This window comes from Cetorhinus maximus, chromosome 6 (assembly GCF_964194155.1).
Source record: "Cetorhinus maximus chromosome 6, sCetMax3.hap1.1, whole genome shotgun sequence".
Classification (NCBI taxonomy): Eukaryota; Metazoa; Chordata; class Chondrichthyes; order Lamniformes; family Cetorhinidae; genus Cetorhinus; species Cetorhinus maximus.
Genome location: NC_135884.1, coordinates 141,895,793 through 141,916,254, shown reverse-complemented (window position 1 = coordinate 141,916,254; position 20,462 = coordinate 141,895,793). Strand labels below are relative to the sequence as shown.

General features: G+C 45.4%; 1 protein-coding gene across 1 annotated transcript; it reads right to left on the bottom strand.

Moving 5' to 3' along the window:
• Nucleotides 1-548: 548 nt before the first annotated feature.
• Nucleotides 549-20,120, bottom strand: gins2 (GINS complex subunit 2). Its single transcript, XM_078544617.1, has 5 exons — nucleotides 19,950-20,120; nucleotides 14,142-14,256; nucleotides 10,914-11,013; nucleotides 8,153-8,279; nucleotides 549-1,116 (listed from the first exon to the last, which is right to left on the bottom strand). Exons 1-5 carry the CDS (start codon nucleotides 20,037-20,039, stop codon nucleotides 991-993), a joined length of 558 nt encoding a protein of 185 aa, XP_078400743.1. The 5' UTR covers nucleotides 20,040-20,120; the 3' UTR covers nucleotides 549-990.
• Nucleotides 20,121-20,462: the final 342 nt, after the last annotated feature.

Below are 20,462 nucleotides of genomic sequence, written 5' to 3'. Positions count from 1 at the left end.
CCTCCCCTCTCCGGAAGGCTAATCTGCGATGAACTCAAAGGCGTTTTTTTTGCACTGAAATGTAACATTTGCTCTGAAAAAGCCCTACGGACTCGAAACATTAACTGTTTTTTTTCCCCTCTCGACAGATGTGGTTAGACCTGCCGAGCTTTTCCAGCATTTTCTGTTTCCGTTTCCGTTTTTTTTGCACGGCTTTGCCCGAACTGCAGACGCCAATAGCCGATTCATTTAAAGGCTCGGCACTGAGAGGAAGTCGCCGTGGGCCTGACTCGCGTTTTGTTCTTGGGAGGCAGGGATTCGACTCACCACCCACAGTCACTGCTGCGGCACACATCCCACTAGCCGGCGACACTAGGTAACACCACACTGCTCTACGGGTGTGCATAGCTGAGCACCACAAGCCGCAGTTTCAATGACTTTGCCCAGCTGTCTGAATGGGTTCTTTTCACGAGGGCATTCAATATTTTATTTTTGCTTTGCGAGCAGGCCTGCAGCTGGCTTCCTGGCAGGAGACGGGTTTCGGAATGATTAACTTAAAGATCCTCAAAATTACGAAGGTTTCGATCGGGGGGGTGGTGGGGGGGTATGGAAAAAAGGTGTTTCCACTTGCAGCCAAAACCAGAACTAGGCGTCATAAATATAAGAGCAATCCAATAGGGAATTCAGGAGAAGCTTGTGTACCCAGAAAGTGGTTCAAATGTGGAACTCGCCACCACCAGTAGTACAGATGCATTTAAGGGGAAACTGGACAAGTACATGAGGGAGAAAGGAATAGAAAGACATGACAGGTTGAGAGGAAGAATACCAGGAGGAGGCTTGTACACACAGTGTAAACATCGGTACACGTCTGGTGGGCGGAATAGCCTACTTCCATGTTGTAAATACTTCTTAAGGTTAAAAAAAAAACAAAAATCGCTTAATGTAGTTTCCTCTCTCCACCTCCCCTTCTCCAAACTTTCCTTTTCAAGTCACCTCCTCAAAGAAAGCAGTTTAATAGTCCTGTGACTGCGCAGTCTCCCCGGGCTGAAGATTTGCACGCAGTCTGTGCATCTGATTCAGTGACTCTGTCAGGAACGTCCCAATTGTGTTAATCTCCATTAGAGTGAGGTTGTCCAGCTGGGGGAGTAAAGAAAAGACGAACAATTATTAAAAACTTTCCTACTGAACCCTTACACAAAAAAAACCCCCCATAATAATCAGCCATAGCTGATTTTCCACTGGGAACCATTAGTGCAGCGCTCTCAAACACAGGTGCTCAGAACCTATAACAGCAGCTTCAGCTTCTAAGTGAAGCCGGGACTCCAGTATTCCTACAGGAGTTTGCGTATTTGTACAGCTACTGTAATCCTCGGGTGAGTGTCCGCATTGCAACACCTCTCCCTACCTGTGCCAAATAGAACAGGACAGGAATCCCACTGGGATCAATTCTCTCAGCAGTTTGAGCCTTCACAGGATTTCTCTCTCCCCCCCCACCAAGGTATTAACAATTAACAACAATAACTTACCTTTAACATAATAAAACATCCCGAGGGACTCCACAGGAGCATTATGTAACAAAATATCACACTGAGTAACATTAGGAGATATTTGGGCAGATAACCAAAAGCTTAGACAAAGAGGTAGGTTTCATGGTGTGTCTTAGAGGAGGAAAGGGAGGTGGAGAGATTTACAGAGAGGATTCCTGAGCTTAGGTCCAAGGCAGCTGAAGGCATGGGTGCCAATGGCAGAGCAGTTAAAATCAGGGATGCTCAAAAGGTGTAGATATCTCAGGAGGGTTTTGGGGCTGAGGTAGGGAGGGGCAAGGTCAGGGAGGGGCTTGAAAACAAAGATGAGAATTTTTAAATTGAGGTGTTGTTTAACCAGGAGTCAATGTAGGTCAGTGAGCACAGGGGTGGTGGGTGCATGGATTTGTTGCGAGTTAGGATACAGACAACTGAGATTTGGATGACCTCCAGTTTACAGAGGGCAGAACGTGGAAATTCAGCCAGGAGTCCACTCGAGCTAACAAAGGCATGGGTGAGGGTTTCCGTGACAAATGAGCTGAGCATAGTTGGGCAGTTATGTAGGTGGAAATAGGCAGTCTTAGTGGTGGCATGGATGCAAGATACATGCCCTGGGTTGGTGTGGCTCAGCACTCATCCCAAGCAGGAGGTAGTGGCAAGGAATGCAACTTTTAAAGTGATCAGAACGTTCGCTGCATTTGTGCACAGGATTTACTGAAACCCAAGTCACTAGCTCCCCCTCCAGGCTGCTAGCTGAACAGCTGCAGGAGAACAATAGGTCGGGGGACGGAAGCTGGTGCTGGTCCAAAATCCCCACCGTTCCCCCCCCCCCGCCAACCCCACCACCACCACTCGCGTGACATCACACAACCAGACAGGCTCCTGTGTGTGCAGCGAGAGTTGTCATCAGTGCGAGCAACAACAACTTGGTTTAATAAGCAAGATTTATGTAACTGTTGGTTTTGTCTGATAAACATAGATGTGAAATAAGTATTAGTTTCTCAGAAGAAGATTGTGATATTTTAAACACATGGTACAATGTTTGAAAATAAATATGTTCTCTTGTAGAATTGATGTTTACAATATAAAAATGTCTAGACTTTGGTTTCTGGCATGAATTAATAATTCATTGGCTTAATTTTTTAAATTAAAAACCAATGCACATAGCATTTAGCAGTGAAAAGAAAGCAAAATATTTATAGTTTCCATAAGTTCTCATTAATCCAGGTGAGTTTTATTTCACAGTGGCAAGCGACAGGAGGTTTTTTTCAGGGGCTTTGTGCAGTGGGCGGGAGTGGGGTGGGTGTAGAGGGAACCACCAGTAGGTGGTCCATGGGGTCTTCTGCCCCACTTAAGTGGTCCACAGACAAAAATGTTTGAGAATCGCTGCCTTAGCTGGTATGAACAGGGATCGGTTGCACACGCAAAAGCATGTATACTGAATCACTGGAGGAAGCATTTGATATTACTGTTAACTCTACAGTTAAAGATAGGGTCACATACATATCTGCATTTAAACTGAAAGTTTCATGACCCTTTTTCCCCCCATCTTTATTCATCCATGGGAATCACTGGCAAGACCAGCATTTGTTGCCCATCCCTAATTGAGTGTCCTCCTAAGCCATTTGAGGGCAGACATTGTCACATGTAGGTAAGGTAAATACATTAGTGAACCAGATGGGTTTTTTTACGACAATGGCTGCCATCACAGAGACTAGTTTTCAATTCCAGGTTTATTAACTTGAATTCAAGTTCCACCAGCTGCCCAGGTTGGATTTGAACCCATGCCCCCAGAGCGTTAGCCTGGGCCTCTGGGTTACTAGTTCAGTGACACTACCATGTACTGTTGAAGGGTAGTCACTCCGGTAATGTCGGAATAAAATGCGGAGACAACAACCGACAACCAATCTGTAGTGCAGCAACACATTTCTCTCCAGGCTCCATTGTCTTATCGTGTAACAAGGTACTTGGTTATTTATTCTGATCTTAGTTTCAACTGGAAATCCGCACCCTCTCCGAAGCAGGTTTGAGCCACACTGACGGTGGATCTTCAGGTCCCTCCCACCGGAGGAGATTTACCGGTGCCATCAAAGTCAATGGGAATTTTGGTTGGTCTCCACAACCACCACGGTGAGGCTGGAAAATCCCGGCCCAAGATTCTCCCCAGAACTATATAGAGTGCTGGGTGGCAATCACCTACCATCAACAGCACACGGAGAGGTGTTGCAGTCATGGCATTGATAGTACAGCTTAGGGCACAGGTAATTTCCTACAGTGAAACTCCCCTCAATCGCTCAGTTGGTAGTTGAGCAGCATGGTATTGAACAGCCATTTGGACTAGAAGCGTTCCCAATCTTTGGGCTGAGCTTAAGTTCTCTTACTCAGGACTAGCTTGATGGTCGTTGACTGGCTTCAGCTCCCTAAGCCCCGAGGGGATGCGGAGAAAAAGATTGGGGGGGGGAAGGGGCAGACGGTGGTGTAGGGTAGAAAGGCAGGCAGTAATCCTGGCCATAATGTATGGGCGTGCAGGGGATTAGTGCCCAGCAGCAGTGCAATACCTCACCCAATCAAAAATAGTCCATCTAAGCCTAGATTCCTCCCCTGTTCACTGTTAGCCCATTTTATTCTTAAACAGGTTAATGCTATAATGCCAGCGTAATAACAGTGCCCATCAGAAAATCTGAGCTTACTATCTATATGCACACACTCACTTGGCAGAGATACAGATACTGGTGCTACTGAACGTCAGCACTGGATGGGAGAAAACTAGGGCAAAGTGTATATCTGCAGTGCTGCAATCCAATCTCAATGAAGTTTGGCGGTATAGGGGAGCATTCATTCATCTGCCATCGGCCTGCCCTGTACAGTTCCTGCCACCTTCCTCCCTGCTCTCACAAAGCCCCTGGAAAACCTTTTGACCATTCTTTAGGCTGGTTTCGATGCAGTGATTCCACATTGTATCCATTTTGTTCAGTTGTCTTCCTGGGTGCAGTTGTATGGAGCAGGTTTCCACGTTTTATTCCCAAAAGATCTCGACTTACAGTAGATTTCTCTTCTCAGGGTGATTATTTTGCAAACCCGGGCACAATACTTGCGAGAGAGAGAGAGAGAGAGCGCAAGCAGCTTCAGCCACCTATTTCTGTACAGCATAGTCTTGATCTCTCTTCCGCTTGGTAAACAATCCCTGGCTCTATATTCCAGAGAAATTCTATTCGTCCATGTCTGCTCCAGTCATTGTCTTAGAACATGTTGATGTCTTATCTCAGAAACTTCTGAAAAGTTTCAGCAAAATGTAAAGCCAACAGGAGACGGGGTCTTTCACACTCCCCAGGGGGTTGATTGACATTTTCTTTCCATCTCCCTTGGTAAAATGGAAACTGTATATTGTAGCTGTCTGGCAGCCTCCATTGTTTTTAAAGAGGGTTTTAGTTTTTTTTTATAATTTAGCCAGAAAAAGAAAATATAGAAACTATATCTTTAAAAAAAGCACATCCTTGTAACAACATAGTAAAAGGTCTCTCCATGCTCAAGACTCCACTGCACAGCGTAGAACATATAAGAGATCTACACAGAATCATAGAATGGTCACAGCACAGGAGGAGGCCATTTGGTCCATCATGTCTGTGCTGGCTCTCTGCAAGAGCTCCTCATCTAGTCCCATTCTGCTGCCTTCCCCCGCCGCCCAGCAAATATTTCCTCCAGATCATTATCTAACCCCCCACCTTTGAAAGCCACGATTGAATCTGCCTTACCACCCTCGCAGGCAGTGCATCCCAGAGCTCCATCTAAAAAAAAAGCTTTTCCTCATGTCACCTCTGGTTCTTTTTGCTAACCCCGTTAAATCAGTGCCCTCTGGCTCTCAACCCTTCTCCACGTGGGAACAGTTTCTCACCATCTACTCTGTCCAGAACCCCTCATGATTTTGAGCACCCCTATCAAATCTCCTCGCAGCCTTCAATCTCCACCTTTGGTCAATCTGTCCCCTCAGCTGAAGTCCCATACGCAAACCACTATGGTTTTGAATTACAGTTTCAGAAGTTTAGAGCTAATCACTGAAAATCTCGCCAGTAAATAACTTAATTCAAGGGTATTTCTGAGCGTTTCTGTCGAAGACTGGTTTGCACAATGCTCCTGTGGTACTCGGTTATAACTGAAGAACAGCAACCTCTAGTGGCAAACAGAATGTACAAAGGGTCCAAACTACTTGACAAATTAATTGAGGGACATTTGGAACTTGATGTTTTTTAATTTGCAAAAAAAAGGCATAATTTTTTGTTGTTGTTGAAAAAAATGACCTCAAACAGCATGAAAAAGTTGCCGGAATCCTCTAACTATTCACTGCCCTGTAAGCACCATGGGACCTTCCGCTATCTTCAAAATGTAAGTTGTTGTTGTAGTTGAGGGTAAAATTGCATCACTCGGGTTCCTTAACTTTGCCCAGTAAAGGGGAGGAAGAGAAAACTCTGGTTTGTGGGGGGAAAAAAAAACCAGAAACGACATCTGCAATGCAAAACCAGGCTTCAAAAAAAAAAAAATAGGGAAAATGCGGAATAGCGAAGAGGAAATTTGAATACTTTGGGGGAAATAGGGATCATGTACAGACAAGGGTCAGGAAATAACTCAGAACCGAAGCCTCAGCTCAGTCCCCCACCTCCCTCAAAGGCAAGGCAACCCCATGCTTAATAGTGCTGGTGCAGTGGTATTGTCACTGGACTCATAATCCAGAGGCCCAGGGTAATGCTCTGGAGACCTGGGTTCAAACCCCACCCACCCTCCACAGCAGATGATGTAACTTGAAATTAATTTTAAAAATATATCTGGTATTAAAAGTCTAATGATAACCCTTGCCAGTTGTTGTAAAAACCCATGTGCTTCACTAAGGAAATCTGCCATCCTTACCTGGTCTGGCCTACATGTAACTCCAGATCCAGAGCAATGTGGTTGACTCTTAACTGCCCTGTGAAATGGCTGAAATACCCACATCCCATCAAAGAATAAAAAGCTCCTTGTATCTGTCAGTACCAACACCCCTCTTCCTTGGATAAAACTCTCCCCAGTCACTTACAGCCTTTGGTTCTCCATTCAGCGTTATAGGTCAGCAGCTCAAACACTCCTTCATCTGCATCTTTGATGCCCCCAGCAAAATCCTTACTCTCTCCATGTTCTGGCTGTTTTGGAACACGGGTTTCGAATCCATTTTAACTCCCTCAAATCCAAGTGCTGCAGATGATGGGGGGAGATGGTGGCATAATTGTAATGTTACTCTGCCAGAGGCCCAGGCTAATGCCCTGGGGACATGAGTTCAAATCCCATCACGGCAGCTGGTAGAATTTAAATTCAATTATTAAAAAATCTGGAACATACAGCCAGTCTCAGTAATGGTGACTGTGAAACTGTCATCGATTGTTGTAAAAACCCATCTGGTTCACTCATGCCCTTAAGGGAAGGAAATCTGGCCTGGCCCACATTTGACTCCGGGCACACAGTAACATGCCTTCTTAACTGCCCTCTGAAATGGCCTAGTAAACCACTCAGTTTAAGGGCAATTAGGGGTGGGCAACAAATGCTGGCCTTGCCAGCAACACTCACATCCCATGAAAGAATAAAACAAAAGGCTTCATCTTGTCTGGTGCACAGCAGGTGTAGCTGTGAATCAGCTGATCTGCTGGATCACATCAAGTACTGGTGAATCTTCCTCTTGCCTGTCACAAGTTGCCCACAACTAAGTGGAGACCTTCCTGTCGCTAGTGTCAACCATCCAAAATCTCACACTCCTTCCCCCTCACCAGAGGAACAAGGAGCTCATGAACTTCTTTGGCATAAAAGCCGATGCTGTCGGTTCAGTTGCCTTGGCAACTTCACTCCCTTGCCCAGGCCTAACCTCCACCGTGCCACAGCTTGGCCGCAGATTCTGTGACCCTCCCCAGCCGCCATCTCCTGCTGACCCAGACTGTTTGCAGCCTTCATTCAACTGCAAGAAGAGCTTCCAAGCCCTTGACATCACAAACAGCAGCTACAACATTTGCTTCTGTTTCCTCTCTTCTGTTGCTGAAGCCTCAATCCATGCCTTTGCCACCTCTAAACCCAACTGTTGCAGTGTTCTATACGCCAGCTTCCAAAATCTTCAGCTCATCTACATTCCAGTACCTGTATCGTATGCCATAGCAACGCTCACTCATCCTGACTTCAAATGGCTCCCAGTTTCCCAAAGCCTCCAATTTAAATATCTCATATCTAACTCACCTCATAAGCCTTGCTCCTCACCATCACTAAAGCTCCTACAACCTGCCCCACAAACTCTCCATTCTTCTCAGGGCCTCTAGGATGTCCCATCATTGGTGCCTCATCCTTCATCTTTGCAAATCCTTCCTTAAAACCCCCCACCCACCAGCTCCCTCTTCTCCTTTAGAGTCACCTCTTTGTCGAAGCTTTTGGCCATTCCTCCCAATCCCTCTCTCTCCTTGGTCTCTGCAGCTTTTATTTTTGTTGACTGGGTCTTTGTGAAGGTCAAAATCCATCCGGTTTAAATCTTGCAATGGGTGCGTCTCTATGTTAAAAGGCTCTAGTTACCTAGAAGCTGTCTGACCGAGAGCCAGATTTTCAAGCTGGAAACTGTGTGGGCACCAGGTTAGAAAATCAAAGTTTCTTACCTTAGCGTGTACCTCCTGCTGATTCACAAAGTTATCTGCAGACAACCGCAGCTTTGCAATGCGAGTATCCCAAGTATCCTTTATCAAGGTCCGGATTTCATCGGCTTTGGGAATGTTGTCTGAGGCACTGGAGAGGGAGAGTAAATACACTTAGAGCTGCTGTAGCAGCATTCTGAAACCAGTAACCCCACAAGGAAGCACATCAAGTTATGTTTTATTTTTAACAAAGAAAGGTCATTCTTGGGATGTGGATGCCATTTTCCATTCTTAGTTGTGGCTCCTTTTGGCTCTTGATGCTTTCTGAAGTGGTCTACCGCACGGTTATAGGACCACAGTCACTGTTAGACGCACTAAATGAATGTAGCTGACTCGCGCTCTGCCTGCTACAGTAAAGCTCCGGACAAGTACAGGTCGTGCGTGGCTACGCAGGTGGGTACTTAATGTCGGAGAATATAGTCAGGTATTTCCTTCCTTCAAAAATTAAAGAGAACTTACAGCCAGAACCAGAACTAGTTCCAGTTGGTTCAGTGTTTATGTTCCACATGAGGTTCCTCCCACTGCTCTTCACCTCACCCTATCTCCCTCATGTGTTTATCTAGCTTTCTCTTAAATGCATCTATGTCATTCACCTCAGCTACTCCCTGCGGTAGCAAGTTCCACACTCTAACCATTCTCTGATAAAGAAATTCCTCCTAATGTCCATACTGGGTTCATTTGTGACCACCTTATATTTAGGATCCTTCATTTTGGACTAGTTACTGTATAATGTGCTAACAGACTGCTTCAGGACATTTTAAAGTGGCTTCCTGACACACTGGACTTACATTCCAAATGCCTGAATAGCATCAGTCTATACAGGCAGGGGAGCTTTCAACTGGGAACATCACCAGTTGTCATCGGTTTCACAGGCGCAAAAAGAATGGCCGCCTCTCTCAAAATAGTTTGAAAAATAAGCATGTATGGAGCATTAATCAACAATCTCCTAACCAAGAAGGTTCGTTGAAAGGTAAAAAGTTAGGAGTGACACCTAGCAGGCTTCAGAGCTGAACGCCAATAAAGGAAAAGGTTCACCTTTCAGTTTTTCTCCTCTTCACCTTGTCTTTGCCCAACCCCAGCCCATTTGCTCCTGTACCTTAGTCATTTCTGCTTCGAATTGGAACAATATCGATACGCACGACACTGGGGAGTAATGCTCCTAGATTTCCCCTTTTTTTTTTGGGTGGGGTTTGGTGGAGAAGACGACGGATGAAAGGGTGAGATCCATCTGACGCCAGCAGTCCAGAAACATGGGTAAATACAAGCATGGACTCATGTCCTATAAAATTGGTGCAAGGTGACACCCAATTTAACCAATGAACAAGATGAGGATCCTCAAGTTTCTGTGCATATCAAAAGTAAAAGGCTTTTACTGTTCCAATTGTTGTTCGAGTTACACTTTAAGCAGTTTTAAATCGATTTTAAAGGATTAATCAGAACAGGAATCGGCAAAAGGAAATCATTTATAGCATTAACAGCAGCAACTCCCAAAATATTCAGCACCAGAAGCCAGCAGCATCAAGGCAAGTTTGCTTTAACTTGGTTAGATTACTTTTAAATGTTACAAACAAGTCCTGTCCACCATCTACAAGGCACAAATCAGGAGTGTGATGGAATAGTCCTCATTTGCCTGGATCAGTGCAGCTCCAACAACACTCAAGAAGCTTGACACCACCGAGGACAAAGCAGCCTGCTTGACTGGCACCAGCACCAACACACAGTGGCAGCAGTGTGCGTTTCATCTACAAGATGCACAGCAGGAACTCACCAAGCCTCCTTAGACAGCACCTTGCAAACCCAAGACCGCTACCATCTAGAAGGACAAGGGCAGCAGATAGATGGGAACACCACCACCTGGAAGTTCCCCTCCAAGCCACTCACGATCCTGATTTGGAAATATATCGCCGTTCCTTCACTGTCACAGCGTCAAAATCCTGGAACTCCCTCCCTAACAGCACTGTGGGTGTACCGACACCACACGGACTGCAGCAATTCAAGAAGGCAGCTCATCTTCTCAAGGGCAATTAGGAATGGGCAATAAATGCTAGCCTAGACAGCGACACCCACATCACATGAATGAATAAAAAATAACAAAAGGCATCTGCAGCCACAGGGTGCGGGTTTGCACCTCAATCTTCCACATGGTCAATTCCCAAACTTGTGCATACTGATCAGGGAAATACTGAGCAGTGGGAAGATAAAGAGAGAATTGCCCCAAGCTCCTTAATGCCCAGCTCAAGAGTGACACAAGCCGGACAGAATGGGACGCAGCCTGGGGAATTGGAGGTGACAGGGGAAATCTGTAAACTTATCTCATTTTAAAAAGAAACTCGCTGATTCAGTCCTCAGTTGGTGCTGTGGTACTACAATGGGCCTCAGCACCATGGGTTAGGGTAGAAGTCAAATTGGCTACAGTTCCAGTTCTCTCCATCAATCCCACCTACAAGTGTGCCTGTGTGTGCACGTACGTCTGTGTTCATCTGTGACCATACATGTGAGGACAGAGACTGCTGATTGCACCAGGTTTGGTTTTGATGTCAATCCATCACAGTTAAATTGCCAATTCGCATTGCCAAGGTTAACAGACAGATAAGGGCCAGTTCAGAGGAGATGCCAGAGAGTGAACTGTCTCCCAAGCAAGAAGTTAACACTTTTAAAAGAGTGAACGAAAAAAAAAGCGATACATCATTGTTAATGCAATTGCTGGGTTCGGTGCACAACTTACTGATTCAACAGTAACTTAGTCAGTTCCATGTAGTGTGGGCTGGGCATCAGGGTGAAGGTTTCTTCTTTACGTTCCTGTTCCTTGATTTGTTCAAGCTTTTCTGAAAGAAAATAACAAAATGCTTACATCGCCAATACCATTAATCCTCACTTAGTCATATCTTATGCTAGAATTGAAGACTGTACTAGTGTAGATAATAGTGAGTGGTAGCACTCTCACTTCTCATTCAAAACATGCGAATTAAGAGCAGGAGGAGGCCATTCAGCCCCTCAAGCCTGCTCCGCTATTCAATAAGATCACGACTGATTTGACTGTAACTTCAACCCAGATTCCTGTCTTCCCCCAATAACCATTCACCCCCTTGTTGATCAAGAATCTATCTACCTCTTCCTTAAACATATTTAAAGGCTCTGCTTCCACTGCCTTTTGAGTAAGAGTGTTCCAAAGACTCACAACCTTCAGAAAAATTTTCTCCATCTCTTGCCCTAAATGAGCGACCCCTTATTTTTAAACAGTGACCCCCTAGTTCTAGATTCTCCCACAAGAGGAAACATCCTCTCCCCATCAACCCGGTCAAGACCCCTCAGGATCTTAAAGGTTTCAATTAAGTCGCCTCTTACTCTTTTAAACTCCAGTGGATATGAGCCTAACCTGTCCAGCCTTTCCTCATAAGACAACTCACCCATTCCAGGTATTAGTTTTTTTTTACATTCGTTCATGGGATGTGGGTGTCATCGGCCAGGCCAGCATTTATTACCCATCCCCATTTGCCTTAGTTCAGGGGGCATTTAAAAGTCAACCACATTACTGTGGATCTGGAGTCACATGTAGGCCAGGCCAGGTAAGATCGGCAGATTTCCTTCCCTAAAGGGCAGTAGTGAACCAGATGGGTTTTTACAACAATCGACAATGGGTTCATGGTCATCATTAGGTCATTAATTCCAGGTTTTTTTTTTATTGAATTCAAATTCTACCATTTGCCATGGCAGGATTCGAACCCAGGTCCTCAGAGAATTATCGTAGGTCTCTGGATTACTAGTCCAGCGACAATACCCCTACGCCATCGCCAAAGTTTAGCAAACCTTCTCTGAACTGTTTCTGAAGCATTTACACCTTTAGGGTTGTAGGTTCAAATCCCATTCCAGAGACTCAAGCACAGAAATCTAGGCTGACACTTCAGCACAGTACTGAGGATGTGCGGCACGGTCAGGGGTGCTGTCAAACCGAGGCCCGGACTGCCCTCTTGGGTAAAACCCCTCAAGGAACATCACTAAAACATTACTTGTATTTTCTTTCAATTTAGTGTACTGTGTATGATGTTCGTGATGCTGTCTCCCCCAGGTTGGGGAGACCAAATGAGAATTGGGTCATCGCTTTACCTCCGTTCAGTCTGCAAGCATGACCCCGAGTTTCCGATCACACGTCATTTTAGTTCTGCATCCCACTCCCACTCTGATCTGTGTGTCCTGGACCTCCTACAATAAAGCTCAAGGTCTTGCACTTCATCTTTCGATTAGGCATTTTACAGCCTTCAATACTGAGCTCAACAGTTGCAGCTCACAGCCACTGCTTCCAATTTTTTTGGACAGCAAATTCTGGCAATGATTCTTCTGTTGTCATTTACACCTCCTCTAGATACATCTTTTCTTGTTCCATTACACCCACCTCCCCAGCCCCCAGTTTATTATGTAATCTCTCCTGCCCTCCCCCCCTATCGCAGAGCTTTCTTTTTGCTCTTTGTCTCCTATTCTCTGCGCTTGCCTTAAACTATTACATCTCTAACTTTCTCCAGTTCTGACACAAGATCACCGACCTGGAAAGTTAACTCGGTTTCTCTCGCCACAGATGCTGTCTGACCTGTTGAGTATTTCCAGAACTTTGTTTTTATTTCAGATTTTCAGCATCTGCAGTACTTTGCTTTTGTGTCACTAAGAGAGGTTATCTAGTCTTCTCTTTTAATTGAAATCGCTGCTTGTGGGAACTTGCTGTGCGCAAATTGGCTGCTGTGTTTCCAACATTACAGGGGTGACCACACGCCAATAGTGTTTCATCAGCTGCGAGGTGCTTTGGGGTGTCCCGAGGCTGTGAAAGGCGCTACGAAAATGCGAGTTCTTCTTTCCTTTACACGGTTGGTGCCTGGCAGAATGGCAGCTTTACGCAACGACTCAGAACAGCGCAGTCTGAGAATGTCTTGCCTAGTGAGGAAGGAAGTATAAAAACGAGCAATCGTGAACTCCTCATCCCCAAAGGCCTCCAGTTTTGATCAGTAGTGGCACTGCCCAAGTCTGAAGCATGTGAGGTTCAAGCCCCACTTTGGCACATAGTCCAAGCTGACAATGCAGCACAGAACTGAAGGAGCTGCCATGTTTGATCAGATGGGCATAAAAGATCCCACGGCCCTATGAAGGGCAAGAGAGAGTTCTCGCGCCAAGATTTATTCCCGAAAACGACTAAAGCAAGTTAGCTGGTCATTTATCACATTAGCGCTTGCAAAATCGTCCTATGCCTAGATTAAAGCGGTGACTACATTTCAAAAAGGTACGTCACTGGCTGTGAAGTATAAGAACACAAGAAGCAGGAGTAGACCACACTGTCCCCTGAGCCTGCTCCACCATTCAATACGATCATGGCTGAACCTGGGCTTTTAACTCCGCTTTCCTGCCCGCATGTTGGGATGCTCTGAAGGTCTGAAAGCTGCTACATAAATGCAAAGCCTTTCTTTCTCAGGGCTGCAGCAGTTGAAAAGAGTGGCGCTGGGCAGAGCAGCACATTAGATCACCAACATGATGACAGGCACTGACAAGGAGCAACTCCCATTGTATGGATGCCACTTGACAACAGGCAACGGCAGAGAGTCAGCCTCAGGTCACCAATAAAAACAAACAAACAAAGCATGCCCCCTACCCTTCGGCTGCAGAATCACACGTCTCCAACACGAGCCTTGAAGCAAGTTAAATGGGGACAGCGGGTTAAAGGAGAGGTGCAGACTTGGAGTGCTGCTCCCCTGGGGACTTATTATGACAACAAACGAGAGCCAGCACCAGCTGAGGAATAACATGGATTTGGAAGCAATTCATCGGCCCTTTCAGCCACGGACTGAGGGAGGGCCAGGGCAAACTCCAACACCCACGCCCAAACACCCTGCCAAATGGGGAGTAACAAACAGTATTTTTAAATTTACGCAAGTTGGCTTCCCATCTGAAGCTCAAACACACCAAGATAACTCACCCACATCCATCCAATCTGGCACTACAATCCTGCACTTCTGTCGCTGTTTAAGATTAATAGCGAGCCACACAGGTACGTCGACTGGAAGCCCTGGATTGAATGGTCCCAAATCTCCCTGTATACAAAAGGCCATCAAAAGCACAACATAGAATCATAACTGCGCAAAAGCTGGCCATTCAGCCCATTGAGTTCATGCCGGGTACAGACACACACACACACACACACACACACTACTGGTCATAGAGCCTTGCAATATAATCGGTGCATTTGCTTACATAAGTTACTTTTCAAAATAGTTAGCCATGAAACACTTTGGGACATTTCTGAATGATATGTTAATGTTCATATTAACAAACTAGTCACTGGACTAGTATTCCAGAGACCCTGGGTAATGCTGTGGGGACCCAGGTTCAAATCCCACCACAGCAGATGGTGAAAATTGAATTCAATAAAAATCTGGAATTAAAAGTCTGATGATGACCATGAACCCATTGTCGATTGTTGCAAAAACCCATCTGGTTGCCTAATGACCTTTAGGGAAGGAAATCTGTCATCCTTAGCTGCTCTTGCCTACATGTGACTCCAGACCCATTAGCAATGTGGTTGGCTCTTAAATGCCCCCGTAAGGGCAATTGGGGATGGGCAATAAATGCTGGCCGAGCCAGCAATGCCCACATCCCATGAATGAATAAAAAAAAGATTAAGAGCAAGAGTAGGCCATTCAGCCCCTCAAGCCTGCTCAACCATTTGATAAGATCATGGCTGACCTGACTGTGCCTTCAACTCCACTTCCCTTCCTACCCTCATACCCTTTGGCTCCCTTGTCAGTCAAGAACCTATTTAACTCAGCCTCACAAAATATTCAATGACACAGCCTCCACCGCTCTCTGAGGAAGAGAATTTTACAGACTCACGACCCTCAGAAAAAAAATTCTCCTCACCTCCATCTTAAATAGGATGCCCCTTTTTTTTTTAAACTGTGTCCCTTAGTTCTAGCCTCTCCCACAAGGGGAAACATCCTCTCAGCAAACGCAAATCATTCTATTATAAATTAAAGGCATGAACAAATACTGATGGCGGGGAAGAAATGTTTTCTTCAATTTGTGGAAACTGGGTCATGGGGTGTAGTCAACATGAGAGAAACATTAAGAGTGGAGCTTAAGATCAACAAATGAGAGATCACAAGCCAGTCAAATGTAAGAAGTTGATTTTAGTCCTCAAGCATGACATACATTAAACAGAGCATATTTGAATAAAATAAGCAGGATTTGGCCAACTGTGCCTAAAACTTGTCAGTTTACACTTGTCTAAAAGATGAGGAGTGACTGAGTGAGATTTAGGATCAAAATGAGACATTACAAATCTATTTAAAGATCTGGAACTTTGCTGACTTACTGTATATACTGGTGTAATAGCTGAATTTCTAAGGCTAAATTTTCAGCCAAAATGCAAAGGGTCGACTTTCACACCAGTATATACAGTAAGTCAGCAAAGCTCCAGGTCTTTTTAATGTCTCACCAGTAATAGTGGAAGGATTGAAATTCACCCTCTCCCATCATCTCCAGAGTTGCCAGGTCAGGGACTGTTCCTGCCAACCCCACCCCCTCAAAAGTACTGTAAAATTAGCCAAAAAATATTTTTATCACGTGTTGACGTGCACAGACATGAAGAGCTGAATGATGTGCCAGTCTATGATTCTATCAATGAGTAGGTTTGCACCAGAGCAAGTTTGACTTCAGCAGCGAGCGGGTGGCAAGTACAAAGGGTTTGGATTTTTTTGACTGAAAGTCAGAGTCGACTGATACATGAAAAACAAATGATTTTTTTGGCCAGAAAGTTGGGGGTCAACTTTTACACGAGCCCAACTCCAGCATATAGAGTACATGACATGCTGCAAAATCAGTAAAAACTTTTAAACTAAAATCAGTGAGATATGGATTGATCGGAGTTTGAACGTTCTGGGATTCAAGCATTTCATCACATACTCAAACTTTTGACAGGCTTCCTGATGCAGGGAACAACAGACTGAAGGAAAGGTTTTCCATAAGACATAGGAGCAGAAATTAGACCATTCGGCCCATCGAGTCTGCTCCACCATTCAATCATAGCTGATAAGTTTCTCAACCCCATTCTCCCGCCTTCTCCCCGTAACCTTTGATCCCCTTACCAATCAAGAACCTATCTATCTCGGTCTCAAGTACACTCAATGACCTGGCCTCCACAGCCTTCTGTGGCAATGAATTCCATAGATTCACCACTCTCTGGCTAAAGAAGTTTCTCCTCATCTGTGTTCTAAAAGGTCTTCCCTTTACTCTGAGGCTGTGCCCTAGGGTCCTAGTCTCTCCTACTAATGGAAACATCTTCCCCACGTCCACTCTATCCAGGCCTTTCAGTATTCTGTAACTTTCAATCAGATCCCCCCATATCCTTCTAAACTCCGTTGAGTATAGACTGAGAGTCCTCAAACGTTCCTCATATGTTAAGCCTTTCATTCCTGGGATCGTTCTCGTGAACCTCCTCTGGACCCTCTCCAGGGCCAGCACATCCTTCCTGAGATACGGGGCCCAAAATTGCTCACAATATTCTAAATGTGGTCTGGCCAGAGCCTTATAAAGCCTCAGCAGCACATCCCTGCTTTTATATTCTAGTCATCTCGAAATAAATGCCAACATTGCATTTGCCTTCCTAACTACCGACTCAACCTGCAAGTTAACCTTAAGAGAATCCTGGACTAGGACTCCCAAGTTCCTTTGGGCTCCAGATTTCTGAATTCTCTCCCCATTTAGAAAATAGTCTATGCCTCTATTCTTCCTACCAAAGTGCATGACCTCACACTTCCCCACGTTGTATTCCATCTGCCACTTCTTTGCCCATTCTCCTAACCTGTCCAAATCCTTCTGCAGCCTCCCCACCTCCTCAATACTACCTGTCCCTTCACCTATTTTTGTATCATCTGCAAACTTAGCCAGGATGTCCTCAGTTCCTTCATCTAGATCATTAATGTATAAAGTGAAAAGTTGTGGTCCCAACACTGACCCCTGTGGAACTCCACTAGTCACTGGCCGCCATCCTGAGAAGGACTCCATTATACCCAATCTCTGCCTCCTGCCAGACAGCCAATCTTCTATCCATGCTAGTACCTTGCCTCTAACACCATGGGCTCTTATCTTACTGAGCAGCCTCCTGTGCGGCACCTTGTCAAAGGCCTTCTGGAAGTCCAAGTAGATAACATCCATTGGCTCTCCTTTGTCTAACCTACTCGTTACCTCCTCAAAAGAATTCTAACAGATTTGTCAGGCATGACCTCCCCTTGATGAAACCATGCTGATTTTGCCAGATTTTACCATGCACTTCCAGGTATTCTGAAATCTCATCCCTAATAATGGACTCTAAAAGCTTACCAACGACCAAGGTCAGGCTAATCGGCCTGTAATTTCCCGTCTTTTGCCTCACTCCCTTCTTAAACAGGGGGGTTACATTAGCGATTTTCCAGTCCTCTGGGACCCTCCCTGACTCCAGTGATTCCTGAAAGATCACCACTAATGCCTCCACTATCTCTTCAGCTATTTCCTTCAGAACTCTGGGGTGTAATCCATCCGGTCCAGGTGATTTATCCACCTTCAGACTTTTTAGTTTTCCTAGCACCTTCTCCTTGGTAATGGCCACCATACTCACCTCTGCCTCCTGACTCTCTTGAACTTTGGGGATGTCACTCGTGTCTTCCACTGTGAAGACTGACGCAAAGTATCTATTCAGTTCCTCTGCCATTTCTTTGTTCCCCACTACTACTTCTCCAGCGTCATTTTCCAGCGGCCCAATGTCCACTTTTGCCTCTCTCTTACCCTTTATATATCTAAAAAAGCTCTTGCAATCTTCTTTTATATTACTGGCTAGTTTACCCTCATATTTAATCTTCTCCCTTCCTTATTTCTTTTTTAGTTGTCCTCTGTTGGTCTTTGCAGGCTTCCCAATCCCCTGGTTTTCCACTGCTCTTCGCCACATTGTATGCTTTCTCTTTAGCTTTTATGCTGTCCCCGACTTCCCTTGTCAGCCATGGTTGCCTCGTCCTCCCTTTAGTATGCTTCTTCTTCCTAGGGATGAATTTTTCCTGTGTCTCCCAAATTACTCCCAGAAACTCCAGCCATTGCTGTTCCACTGTCTTTCCTGCTAGGCTCATCTCCCAGTCAATTCTGGCCAGCTCCTCCCTCATGTCTCTATAGTTGCCTTTATTCAACTGTAATACTGTTACATCTGATTCCAGCTTTTTCCCCTCAAATTGCAGGGTAAATTCTATCATATTATGGTCACTTCCTCCTAAGGGTTCCTTCACCTTAAGCTCCCTTATCAAATCTGTCTCATTACACATCACTAAATCTAGAATTGCCTGTTCCCTAGTAGGCTCCACCACAAGCTGCTCCAAAAAGCCATCTCGTAGACATTCCACAAATTCCTTTTCTTGGGATCCATTACCAACCTGATTTTCCCAGTCTACCTGCATATTGAAATCCCCCATGATCACTATAACCTTGCCTTTCTTACACACCTTTTCCATCTCCTGGTGTATCTTGTGCCCCACATCCTGACTACTGTTCGGAGGCCTGTACATAACTCCCATTATGGTTTTTTTACCTTTGCAGTTCCTCAACTCTACCCACACAGATTCTACATCATCTGACCATACATCATTTCTTGCTATCGATTTAATTTCATTTCTTACTAACAAAGCAACCCCACCCCCTCTGCCAACCTGCCTATCTTTTCGATAGGATGTATATCCTTGGATATTTAGCTCCCAGTCCTGATCCCCTTGCAGCCATGTCTCCGTAATGCTCACCACATCATACCTGCCAATTTCAATCTGCGCCACAAGCTCATTTACCTTATTTTGTACACTGCGTGCATTCAGATACAACACCTTCAGTCTTGTATTTCCCGTCCCCTTTCTCATTGTCGTCCCTTTATCTGATGTGCTTGAAGTTAGATTCCTAGCCCTTTCCAAACACTCTGTCCTATTTTGTGTTCTGGAGACTTTAATAGCCTCTCCTGGGCTCTCCTTTCTTTTCAGTTTTTTCATAATTTTCCATGAAGTTAAATCCACCCCCCCACACGCTAACCTGCTGCTTTGTTTCCCATTAGTCATACTTCTTGGAGTTTTACCCCCCCCTCCCCCTTTCTAGTTTAAAGTCCTGTTGACCACTCTATTTACCCTTTTCGCTAGAACATTGGTCCCAGATCGGTTCAGGTGGAGACCGTCCCAACGGTACAGATCCCCCCTGTTCCAATACTGATGCCAGTGCCCCACGAAGTGGAACCCCTCTTTCCCACACCACTGCTTTAGCCACGTGTTTACTTCCCTTATCCTCGTGTCCCTATGCCAATTTGCACGTGGCTCGGGTAGTAATCTGGAGATTATAACCCTTGAGGACCTGTTCTTTAATTTAATTCCTAGTTCCTGATAATCCCCAAACAGGTCCTCTTTCCTAGTCTTATCTATGTTATTTGTCCCGACATGGACCACAACAACTGGATCCTCCCCCTCCCTCTCCAATATCCTTTCAAACCGGTCAGAGATGTCCCTCACCCTGGCACCGGTTTTTCCTCAACTCTTGTTTACATATATTTAGTTGCTTTAAAAAAACTTTGCCTTCTAGTTTAGACTTGCCTACATGTGCAATGTGTGAGAAATATCTCAAAGCGCTTTAAAGTGTAAATGAAGGCAAATGCACCAATTATTCTTACACAGAGCTGCAGGAAACAGCCTCCCATTCAAGCTGGGTAATAGAGGGCAGATTGCCAGAGCAGACTCACGGTTATTAAATAGATCTTATCCAAGCTGAAGTTGGGTATAATGGTCACGCTCTGTTTCTCTGCGAGAAACTCCACCTCCGAGGGGTCCATGCTTCCTGCCCGCCGCCCTCAGGGTTTAAATGCCCCGCCAGAACGCTGAGACACCGATAGAACGCTGAGACAGCTTCCCGCGCAAACACAACCCGGAAACAGCAGCGCAGTCGCTCAACAGATCCAGCCCCGCCCCCTGACTACGGACCCCGCCCCCTGACTACGGACCCCGCCCCTGACTACAGGACCCGCCCCTTGACTACAGGCCCCGCCCCCTGACTGCAGCCCGCCCGCACTGCACGGGACGCCCATCAAACGCCAAGCGCCGCCCATCTACAGACAAGCCCAGCCTCTCAATCTTGCCTGGCAACTTGTTAACTCTTTAAAGCAGCAGTATTTTTTGACAGCTTTTTTTTCCTCTTTAAAAGGCAATTATTTCATAAACTTAAGTACGAATTTTCTTATCTGTTAATCAGCTCCACA